Source organism: Pholis gunnellus, assembly GCF_910591455.1.
Source record: "Pholis gunnellus genome assembly, chromosome: 19".
In the NCBI taxonomy this organism is placed as follows: Eukaryota; Metazoa; Chordata; class Actinopteri; order Perciformes; family Pholidae; genus Pholis; species Pholis gunnellus.
The window spans coordinates 8637597-8649690 of record NC_136546.1 but is presented as its reverse complement, the minus strand read 5'-3'; the positions used below and the strand labels follow the sequence as shown (position 1 = coordinate 8649690).

Genomic DNA, 12094 nt, shown 5'->3' with positions numbered 1-12094 from the left:
ATTTAAAAAAAAAACAAAGTCTTAGTATAGTGTGTTGAAAAAAGTAATTGCATAGAATGTTATAAAAAAGTCTTAGTGTAGTATTTTTTTTAAAGTCATAATATAGCATGTCGAAAACAATATGAAAAGAGTCATCGTATAGTATGTCGGAATTAAAAAAAAAAAAGTCTTAGTATAGTATGTTGAAAAAAGGGGGTGGACATTCCTTTTACAAGTAATTTGGGGTGTTGAGGTGTCGAAAAATTGCTGAAAAAGTCAGTTAAGTATGGCATGTTGAAAATATTCATAAGACCCTGTCTGAAAAAAGTCATATTATTGTAGTATGTCGAAAAAAAGTCTAGTTTCCATGCAAATCGTGACAGAGTGATGTGTCACAAATCATTGTTGACGTGGCAGATTCATACCCGAATGCTGCAGGGCTCTTGCATGCTCATGCGTGGGATACAAGCACTGCATTTGTTTTGATTAGTGACACATGTTCAAAGGAGCAACAGGAAATCTAATATTGCAAATCACAGCTTGAATGTTGCAAATTTGGTGGAACGGGCCCGGGGATAAAAAAAAAAAAAGGCTACATACATAATATGTGATAATGCATTAATGTACTATATAGTATCTTCTTACAGTAAGTATTATTTGTATTAAGGCCTAAACTGAGTGATCCATAAGGCCAGCCTTTATTGTTTTGCAGAAAAAACTAAGATTCTCTACAGGCAGCTGAATACTTCTGCAACAAGATGCAGATCAAATAAAAACAACTTTAATCTCAGGTGCACTACAATAACAAGTTAATATGAAAAAAAAAGTCAGTGGCAAAGTGAACCCACGCATCGCTTCTTCCTCCTGCTGAGCTGCACTTACGCAACATCACAAGTGGGTTGAAATGTTGCACAAGGAAAGCCTACTGAAGTTACTGTAACCTTCCTCTGGTCTTCAGATTGATCGGACGCGATATCTCACAGAGGAACACGCTGTAGAGAAGTGAAGCATAAACAAAGGCTCGGAAACTCGCCACGTACCTGACCCGTGTGTTCAGTCTCGTCCTTGTTAATCAGGTACATCAGGAAGAACCTGCACACGGGAGGAACACGTTCAATCATACTGTAGATCAGGGATACGCATTGACTTGGATCTGTTGCTGCACTCACAGGTAGTTAGCTAGGTTGTGCTCCTGTAAGGTGTGGGTTTCAAACCCGTGAGGCGTCCGGTCAAAGTAGTCATTCCCTATGCCGCAGATGAAGCATTTGGTCTGAAAGAGGAATAAGAGGGGAGGTTTACATTTTGACACAGGGCCACAGAACGTCAACTCGTACATTCTCTTATTCAAAATATCTGCATCATCTCTGTCGGTTGACGTTTTCACATCAGCCCAAAATGAACGCGGCAAATGCACCAGGCTGGGTTTGTTTGAAACAAGTGTGAAAGCACTCTTCGTATCAGTATTTCCCTCCACATCCATGTATCTGCATATGACTAAATGAAAAACATTTGGTGGCTGAATTGTTTCCTCCTAACACACACACACACACACACACACACACACACAGTTTCTGGCCGCGTCTCACCTCCATGTCCTCCTTCACCTGCTCCTGCTGGTCTCTTAGCTCACCAAAGGCATCAATGATCAAACCTGAAGGAGGGTGCAACAGTTGGCTGTTGAGCATGACTTAGAACACATGTGTAGGTGCAGAACACAGATACACGACAGGACAATGATAGCGAGTGTGTACCCTGAATGATGGCCAGCAGGATGACAATGACAAAGAAGAAGAAGGTGATGTCAAACAGGATGCGGTAGAGCTCATAGGCGTCTCCAGCTGGGTCCTCCAACTCGTCTCCAATACCGCCACCAGCTCTCACGCCCACATACATGTGGAACAAATAGCACTGCCAATAGAAAGAGAAGGGAAAGTCACTTTGAGCTTCTCTTTTTAAGATGAACTCTTGAATAGAGTGTTGAAAGGCAGTTGTGTCTTCTTCTGTGGTGGCTTTCATTTTCGTCCTTCACTTCAGACAAAAACTCAATTCATTGCACGACGTTACTGAGGATTCAGTCTGCGACTGGAAACTGAACATCATCTATTGCTGGACGATAATAAGAAGCATAAAGCTCGAAGAATCAAAAGATATGTCGAATAAAAGGTTACGAAAATGAATATATACTGTTCCTTTAGAGGGAGAAAATACATTTAATTCACCAGTTATGTATTCAATCATTTGTAATGTAAGGCAAAGTTCACTAAAGAAAAATAGTCGAGTCGTCACCTCCTGCTTTCATAGCAAAATGAAGGCCAGCAGGCAAAAATGTTCCGATTCAAACAAAATAAAAGTTATCTCCGATCATTTGCGATTGCTGAAGGCTGCAGACATGGAAAGTCATTTTCTCTTTTGAAAATGTTTTCCTAAATGAAGATATACCGTCATCATGTCGTCACACTTCATGTCGGGCTCGTCTTCATCCTCGCTCTTATTGTAGAACTTCCTGAAGAAGTTGAAGGCCACCACGGTGTACAGATAGACGACCACGGCCAGCAAACCCACGGTCAGCATAAGCTAGCAGGAGAAAACACAGTGAAGTGCATGCAGTCATTGTAACATTTAAACCTTTATTTATTCCCAGTAATCATTTGAGCTGAGAGTTGAGGGGGGGCTTATGTCAGAGAACTGAATTAACATGTCAAGGTCAGAGCAGCTTTCTTTAACAGAGGAAGTGGAGCATAAAAGAACTGGAATACTCTTAGGCCTCGGCCGCTGAATTGAGGATTTTTGGGAGGCTTTCATAAGTATTCAGAGACCTTCAGCAATTCAGTAAATCAAATTCACATTACTACATACCTTCTCTCTGAACAAAACTGCACTTATATGTAGATAACGCCTGATGCATTTACTTTGAGAAAGAAAATGAAGATAATATAAACCCTTATTCCATTACTTTTAGCTCTTTTAGCCTATTACCCAATAGTAGTAGATTGATTACTTTTAGCTCAGTATTTCAACACTTTATCCACTGTAATTTACCTAATTATTTGAGTTGTTTAAGCATTACTTTTAGCAAGCTATTTAGCCATTCAACTGTTCAGACTTCCCAGCTTGTTTGCTATGAAGTTTTTCACACACTTTCAAATCACAGTGAGAAGTAAATCAAATTCTATCTCATCTTTCATTTGTCTAAAAACTGGTTAAAATACGAGGTGTAACTGCGCTTTACTAGATTACTGAGAACTAGGCTGCAAACCACATCCCTTAACTCTTATCAATTAAAAACCCTGTAAAGATTTTCCTTCATTTTAAGGTTTAGATCCGAGTAGAAAAACCTGGAGAAAGGGAAGATAAGAAAATGCTGCTCTGGCACATGAGTGGTTCATGCTGCTGTTCTTATCTGTGCTCTGGCTCCCTCTGCTGGTGGAGATACGTACCTGCTTGCCGTTGTGGGTAACGGAAGACAGGATGGTGCGAAGGGTCTTGACGCTCATGGCGATGTCCAGCAGATGGGCAGCGAAGAAGAAGTTGTTGAAGTGTCCGAAAATGGACATGATGGCATACCAGATCAGATACAGGAAGTACTGCAGGAACACAAAAAGGCCATTCATTAGTGACAAAGGATGGGTCTTACGAATATTTAAAAGATCGTTGTATTGCTCTGCGTATTTGTCTTCAAGCATGTACAACATGTTATTTTAAAGTTCGGCATACTATTGCAACATATGTAGATGCATTATTGTTAACCTTATTTTTTATAAACTTAACCGTTGGCATTTTCTTATCTGTAAGGCTATACTTTGTCTGCTTTCATGTTACCTATGAAAAAAAAAAAAGTATGTTGAATAAAAAAAAGAAAGAAATATCTAATCTAATCTAATTAAAATAATTAAATTCATTACACAAATAGCTTTAATAGCCAGAGAACCCTGTGATCACAAGTCCAACATTATATTTGACTTCCCCCACAGTGCTGGGAATACAAATTGCTTTTAGTACACATTAAATAAACTTACATTGTCAGTCAGAACCACGCCCATCTTCCAGATGTGGTACTTTGTATCAATGGAGCTCAGCCTGCCAACGAGAAAACAAAATGTTGAATCACATTAGTGGCGTTGCTGTATAGCACACCTGCGAGCTTAAAGTGTTATTAAGGTTTTCTATGAATCCCTTTCATTCTGATTAAGGGGAATATTAATCGTTCTATCCATGTCCTGCTAATTATCATTAAAAATGTGAAGATAATGGTTTTTTTAAGGTTAAACTTTAGACCTGAATCCATCCGACAGCACCACACACCGTTAACGCCAGGTAATGTTCAAACGTTCATGCTCGAGTCGAGGCCTAATCTAAAAGCCCTTTGAGTACAATCTTAACGACCCCTGAAGTCAAAGAAACTGCTGTTTATTTTCATTGGCTGTGAAAGGGTTGAGTTCTCACCAGGAGAGCAGGGAAGCTTCCTTCTCTACCGTCTCCACTGTGGGGTCGAAATCCAGAGCACTCTTATCCAGGCCGAGGAGCTCAGCGATGCGCTCCGCTCCATAAAGGTCACCGTATTTGTTGATCACCTACACATTTCAGAGACATATACGAGATCAGCTCGGTTCACTTAACATCAAACTGAGAGAAAGGAGTACAAGTCTGTTTTAGAGACGATGCAGCAACGCAGGACGCTCCAGAGTCTGTATAATGCAAATCAACATTATCCTCACATAACATGTTAACTACTGAAAACTGCATTACAACAACAATCTTCTAATATGGATTCCTGGAAGAAAAGTTATCTATAACAACAGGTGGGCTAAAGATGAAAAATGTCAAGGACCCCTCACGAGGTGACTCCCGAGGAATCCAGATTGACAGATACAATATTACTACACATCCAATCATTCATATATTTAAATCTCGAGGAATCTCTGAGGGCATGCCCTCATTTTCATGATGTCGAGAGGACAATTAAAACAGAACAAAATGCGTTGAAAACAAACAACCAGACAACGACAGACACAGTTAAAAAACGATTACATTCAAAGGCGGAGGAGTTTGTAATCATGGTTTTAAGTTGACCTGCAGGTAAAAGTGTGTTTAATTTAATGTGTGCAGCACACAAACTAAAAGTTTCCAAAGTAAGTGTTAAAGCTTTAGCCAATCACTTGAACAAGTCAAATAATGACAATAACACCAATTTAAATTGAATAAGGACGTGATATATGATGGCAAGTTGCCATTAAGGCCCTTATAAAGGAATAAAATCAGTCACATTTTAATTCTTCTTTAATATTCTCACCTTGCGCTTGATGAACTTGTCCCAGTAGTTGCTGGGGAAAGACCTGTAATAGAGAGTAGAAGTTAGACTCAGCTGTGTAATACAATAGTTCAATAAAACTATTCAATTCCCTCCCAAAGTATGATTTATACTGAACTGCATCCAAAATGTGTGAGCTAGGAATGATCATTATCTTCATTATTGATTGTTGTTGAATGACTGATAAGAAATGTATCAACAACGATGAATGCTTGATTAGTTAACTTAGCGATTAATCGTCTAATAATTCCGACTATCCTCTAATCTGGAACTGGTCAGCTTTGCATTTTGCATTACAAATACTGCAGCGAGCATTGTCTGCGTCGAGTTTCAAAGTGTTTCCCGCTCTGGGCTCTGGGCTCTGGGCTCTGGGCTCTGGGCTCTGGGCTCTGGGCTCTGGGCTCTGGGCTCTGGGCTCTGGGCTCTGGGCTCTGGGCTCTGGGCTCTGGGCTCTGGGCTCTGGGCTCTGGGCTCTGGGCTCTGGGCTCTGGGCTCTGGGCTCTCAAAGGGCTTTAAAAGTACAGAGCTCGGTACTCATCCCTAGTTCTGTGTGATAATCCATATAAATCATCAAGAGGATCCAGATTGGAGACTACTGTTGATGCCAGACGTAAACGAGGCTCACGGTGTGTTGATGACGAGTCGATCCCACTGGCCCTTGATGTCATCGTCGCCCGGCTGTTCGGTGATGTAGAGGCCATCAAATTCAAGCTTCCTGGCGATCTCTTTCTCCCTCTTGAACACCACCAAAGGAACCTTGTGGCAAAAAATATTAAGATGGGTAACTAACACTGTAGCTTACACACAGGAATGATCTGCAAGTAAAACGTTATCGCCTCGGTGAAGTCGTAATAGTATCGTAAATATGCACCTACCTTCAGACAGTAGTAACCGAACAGACACACAAATGAGATGACGGTGTGGAATACAGCCAGGAAGCGCAGGGTTGGTAACATGTAGCCGCTGCTCTCCTGCAGCACAAACTCATCCATGTCGAAGAATGTGTTCGCACCATCATCCTCCTCGCCATCCCACGTTTTGTCCTCATCTACTTCTTCATCAGCTTCACCAGTGACCTAAAAAGCAAAGAGTATACACCACATGTACAATGAATGATCAGCGTCCTTGTATTTTGTTTTTTCGTGGTGCTGATGTGTAATATCAACACATTAGGTGCCACCACCAATGCACTGTTAGCAGGTCGTGGTCATTTCATGTATTTCTGTAAGATCTCGTTGACTTTTCTTCCCACTACATATTTGTTTTTTTAGTTTTGGTCGAGGGATATGTTTTGTATCCCCAAAGCACAGCAATGAAGAGAAAATACCCATTTCAGCTAAATCAGACTGCTTAAGCATAATATCAGCATGCATGTTTGTATGGAATGAGGATTATGAAAGAGTTGTCTCGTCATGTGACTTTCTCTGATAGAATTTCCAATTTTATATGATTTAGTTCTTGTACATTTGATTGCGTTAAGACAACATTGGACATTTGAGAAGTTTGGCTTCTTTTGTTGAGTAAAAAAGGTTGTGTAGAAACACAACAAGTTTTTACAACAGTAGATTGAGAGAGTGCAATGCAATGGAAAGAGACTTAGAGAATGACATTCAAGCTTACGTTCCTCTAAAAAGACTACAAATGGCAGCAAATGAAAACATTAGATCTGTGTGGACTGAAGATAAATGCCAGATTTCTGCATTTTCTACATGGTTTTCCATTGATTTCGCATTTGGCCGGTGCTCTTTTAATTAATTAGGTCCTCCTGTTGCTCCCTCTTCTTCTAAAAAGGTTTAACAGCACCAACTGTTCATCTCTATGCATCAAACTCGTACTACTAAACAGTAGTAGAGGGAAATACTTTGCATTTTCTTCTACAATTTTCTGGAAATTCAGTTGACATTTGCACTACATTTGGATGGAAACTTGACTTGAGTTACCTTGTAGAAGAGGAGAATGAAGTTGATGGCAAAACACACAAACAGAGCCAGGAAACGCAGGGTGTAGAAGTTACGGGCCAGGAAGTTCTGGAGGGAAAAGGTTTGATTAACTGCTTTGTAATTCGCCGATGCACATTTTAGAAAAAAAAAACAATACCGAGGAACAAGGCATTTTGATACTATTTAAAAGAAAGTATAAGAAGAGCTCACCAGCAGCTTGGTCAGATAGACCTCCAGGACAGCAAAGATACTCAACATGAAGGCGGGCGCAGCCTCTTTATGATGACTCGATCTGGTCTTGGGCTTCTCCTCCGCCACCGGCTCCTTGGGCTCCTCCTCCTCCTCCTCCTTCTTTGGCTTATCCTCCTTTTCCTGGTTCTCCGTGCTGTATTCAAAAAACAGTTTGTTTTATTTTATATGACGACAATTCATTTTCCTCACACTTCATTTTACTCACTCTGCTTTCTCCGGTTCGCTCTCGGGCATTTCGACGGGCTTGGCAGCAGCTTTCTGTAACGGGACAATTATGTTTTCATCAGCTGGACGACTGAAAGGAAGTGATAATGAAAAGCAGACATCGACAGGGTTTCAAATCATTTCATCACACGGATGAAGACTGCAAACCTTCTTGTGGTCAGCAGTGGAGATCTCTGCGCTCAACTCAGAAACATCACCCAGGCCCGGCTCCACGTGTTTTCCTCCTTCCTTCTTGGGATTCGACAGTATATCCAACATTGCATCGACCTCCAAGTCGCCTGCCGGTGCCATGGCTGTATCTAATCTCCCGGACGTCTCTATGGCCTCCACTTTCTCTCCTTCCATCACGTCTCCGTGGATACCGAACTGGGTCGGGTCGGGCATGTTTCCGAGGATGTCCGTCACCTTTATGTTCTTGGCGCCCTCAACCAGGCCACCGCCAAACATGGAGGACCAGATGACGTGGAAGAACCCAAAGATGAGGCCGTAGATTCCCTTGAAGAAGCCGATGAAGAGCATCCAGAAGAAGGAGAAGAAGCCGGTAATAATCTCCTTGATGCTCAGCTTCTTGATTTTCTTGAACCGCTTGCGTACGTTTTTAACAGAAAACATTTGGCGGACATGGCCGATCTTCTTCTTGACTGAGCGGCATGCAGTGGTGAAGGCTGAGGCAGACTCCAGGGCGCCCTCTTCCTCTCTCTCCAGCTCGTCCAGGATACTGTGAGCCTCTTCCTCTTCCTCCTCCTCAGGCTGCTCAACCACATCTGGCTCGGAGATCTGCGAGGCCAGCTGCATCTCAAAAATGGTGTCCTCGCAGAAATTCACAAACATCTCCATCTTCTCGCTCTCCGTGCCCTCGTTGACCACGTCAAAGATGAACTGGCGCTTGGACTCTTTGACCTGCGGCTTCTCCCACTGATCACGGCTCGACTCGCTGATCTCGAAATACACCCTCTCTATCCGCTTCGCACTGCCCATGATTTCAATCCGACCCAGATAAGGCTCAAAGTAGCTCAGCACACTCGCTGCCAGGTCTAAGAAGGTGGCGAGTCTGGAGTCGTGCGGCATGTGTTCAGACAGGTTGGTCAGCAGCACTGCCACGTTGAAGCCGATGTCTTTGGCCGGCTCGTGGAACCGCTCCACAAACTCCTTGTAATTGAACATGTCATTCTCGTCGGCCTCTGCACACGAGAGCAGGAATTCAATCTCAGACTGGCTGTACTGCATCTGGCTCTCCATTGACTTCTGGAACTCCTTCTTCGAAATAATGCCTTTGCACTCAGGGTCATACTCTCTGAAGCTGTCAGAGGACGTCAGGTCCTTCAGCTTGAGGAACATATCGAAGAACTTGAGGATCATCTCCACATTGCTGGAAGACTCCACCAGGGTGTCCACCATCTGCTTTCCAATTGTTCCGTTCACCACATTACCTAATTACGCAGAAAACACAATGCATTATGTACGACAGACGCGTGATTGACCTGTATTGACGCGTTTGTGTTCTTGCTCATTTCTTTGACGGCGTCAGGCTCTTACCCTCTAGCAGAGACAGCAACATGACGATCATGTCCTTCTGTAAATCCATCAGCTGCTTCAACAGCTCAATCTGACTGGCGTCCTACAAAGAGATTAGAGCCTATCTGTTAACGCTTGACTCTGGTGGAGTTTTCCCAAAGGAAGAACAAAACAAAGATGTTTAGACTCCAAATGTTCACCTCAGTAATGTATTTTTAATGACTTTACTACAAGATAATCATTAAAGAAGCCCAATAGAAGTTGTGTAAAATGTATCAAATGACTAACTATAGAGAAATATTGAGAAGTGAGATAAATGTTTGGGGTCACAAGATGATAAAAGGAGGATGAAGGAAGAGAGTACTTCTATTGAACAAAAGATGTGCTTGTTTTAGTTGTATCTTCTCATGCTGAACTATTTTTTTTTTTGTATAAGGAGATGCTTTTCAAGTAGAAGAATTACAAGGTGTATTGTACCTGAGACAGCTTCATTTGCATGTTGGCGAATACATGCAAGAAGCCAACAACTGCATCCCAAAGCCTGCTGTGAGCTAAACTCTGCTGGTTCCCAATACAAGGGCCCTGTAGGAAAGAGATGATGGGAAAGAAAGGAAAAAAACACATGATGCAATATTTGAAAAGGTCATTTCAATCTTTACATTGTGGATTTAATAAGTGTTGACCGAGGGATCAGCTTCTGACCTGAATATACTCAGTCAGTGAGTTGAATATCTGCTTGGCAACGGATAAAGCTTTGGAGAAGTTGAATCTTCCCGGATCATCAATGACATCTTTGCCAGAGTAGTACCAGTAGAAGTCACTGATGGATTCCTAGAGAGCAGGATCACGTTGGTAGACAATGAAAATAAGGGCGCAAGTAATAGTGAGTGAACATTTGCTGCTTCATACAAACCTGAAGACGTAGCAGATAGTCCACCGTGCTGATAATGATGTTGACTGTGGTTGTGTTTCCAGTTTGGGTTCTCAGGAAGTTCTGGAAATCTGAGAGAAAGAAACATGTTCTCATCCGTGTCCTTCCTCTGTGCCATCGCGGTGCAGTGCAGAAACAAGTTATACAGACACAACAATGCTCCAGTTTTTTCGATGAAGACGCGTGACTTTAAAATAACCATAAGTGCGAGCTCACCTCCATTGTGCCCCTCGCACAGAAGTTGCAAAAACCGGAACAGATCTTTAGTAAATTCATCATTCTGTAGCACCTTGGAACCTTAGAAGAAAAGAGATCTTAGTGACAACTATGACCCTACAAAAAGTAATATAAGTGTTTATATATTCAACATAACAAGGCTTAATAATATGTAAAATCCCTTCAGACGCAATTAATATGAGGCAAGCAGGACAGATTTTTATGTTTAATACATAATTGAAGTCCAGGGCCTTTAGATTGCAAGTTTAAAACTGAATCCAAAGTACTTTTTGTAAAAAAAATGCTCTTACATTAAACAACAATGAAACACTTGGACATTTCCATAAGCTGGAGGAAGCCTGACAACTTTCACATGTTGGCGGGCTTTGAGAAAAGAGCAGTGGACAGACGTGGTTACATCAGTTACTTAAAAGATCAACCGGATAATCCAGTCAGCTAAACAAAATGAGCACTAATACATTTCTGTGAGCAGATACGACCATGTGAAAGTTCGACATCTGTATGGAAACCAGCTTTGTGAAATACGCCCAAAATCCAAAGCAAGACAAAAGTTTTGCTTATAGGCTGTGGAAGAGTCCACAAACCCTCACTCAAACCCTTGAGATGTGGCACTGATAGCCTCAGAACAGCTTTGAGCATCAGTAATAGGATTTGCACAGCTACATTAAAGGAATGGGAACAAAGAACACACAAAAGGACAAGCAATGGATTCTTGGAAGATCCCCTTTCTGTGTACACTCTGCATGCAGTGTGTCCCTACAGACATCTGGGGGAGGGAGAGAATAATAAAGCAGGAAGTATGAACCACAGATATGGAGGAGACATTCAGGGTGGAAGCAGAGCCACATCAAGACGATCTAAATTTGCTATTTACCCCGCTGAGAGTTGGCTGCCATCGATGTTTTTTTTTTTTTTTTTTTAAATGACAGGAAGGAGACAAACAATACACGAAGACATAATCAAAAAGAGAGGACATTGAATTACAATACAAAGAATTATGAATATATCGTCTACGAGTGAAAAACAAAGTCATGCAGTTAAAAATAATAGTTTTAGACTGGGAGGGGGGTCATAGGCCTGGGTTGTGTCTATGTTGTATCCAAGATGAGGACTAAATAAGAATTTAGTCATGGCGAAAAATTCGTAACAGTGACACGAGTAGTAACACTGAATTGTTAAAACACAGAACTCGGTGGAAATGTCGGGCAGAGGACAGAATGATGAAAGGACGAACATCGTTTGATGGGAGAAGCGTCAAAGCGAAGAGTGTTTGTTAAAAGCTGGGGAGAGATTTGTTTTTAATGCCGGACTCTGTTCTGTTATCAGCCCACTGCTGTGAAACACATGACAGCATACATACATGATTTAATATAATCATAAAAAGGTAAACAGAAATAGGCTTTATACTACACAGTCCCATAATATATCTAAAACTCCTGCTTGTTTTACTGCAAAAGTAGACGTAGAAGACAACACACTGTCGACTGTAGCGCAAGCATCAAACTATTTGTATAAATCAAAATTCCCATTGGTAGCAATGCCATTTTGACTGTTTAATCTACAAGGGCCATACAGAAACTACTAATTAGGAACAGCATTTCATAATGGACATTCATGGACACCTATGTTATGCAGTTGTCATGGTTCAGCATTAGTTTAGTGAAGGGGAAAAGATAAGGTGCGTTGTGGTCAAGAGTAAAAACATAG

At 41.6% G+C, this 12094-nt stretch overlaps 1 protein-coding gene across 1 annotated transcript in view; it reads right to left on the bottom strand.

Moving 5' to 3' along the window:
* The window catches only part of ryr3 (ryanodine receptor 3), a gene marked incomplete at its 5' end in the record, with an annotated part of 102176 nt that overhangs the window by 1712 nt on the left and 88370 nt on the right, over positions 1 to 12094 (bottom strand). The window contains 20 exon segments of the mRNA XM_079180418.1: positions 1020 to 1071; positions 1149 to 1249; positions 1566 to 1630; positions 1731 to 1887; positions 2419 to 2553; positions 3417 to 3563; positions 3996 to 4056; positions 4423 to 4550; positions 5270 to 5312; positions 5913 to 6043; positions 6163 to 6363; positions 7228 to 7314; positions 7438 to 7612; positions 7685 to 7737; positions 7852 to 9134; positions 9241 to 9322; positions 9697 to 9801; positions 9922 to 10050; positions 10133 to 10221; positions 10367 to 10447. Of these exon segments, the coding sequence (XP_079036544.1) occupies positions 1020 to 1071; positions 1149 to 1249; positions 1566 to 1630; positions 1731 to 1887; positions 2419 to 2553; positions 3417 to 3563; positions 3996 to 4056; positions 4423 to 4550; positions 5270 to 5312; positions 5913 to 6043; positions 6163 to 6363; positions 7228 to 7314; positions 7438 to 7612; positions 7685 to 7737; positions 7852 to 9134; positions 9241 to 9322; positions 9697 to 9801; positions 9922 to 10050; positions 10133 to 10221; positions 10367 to 10447 (3305 nt within the window).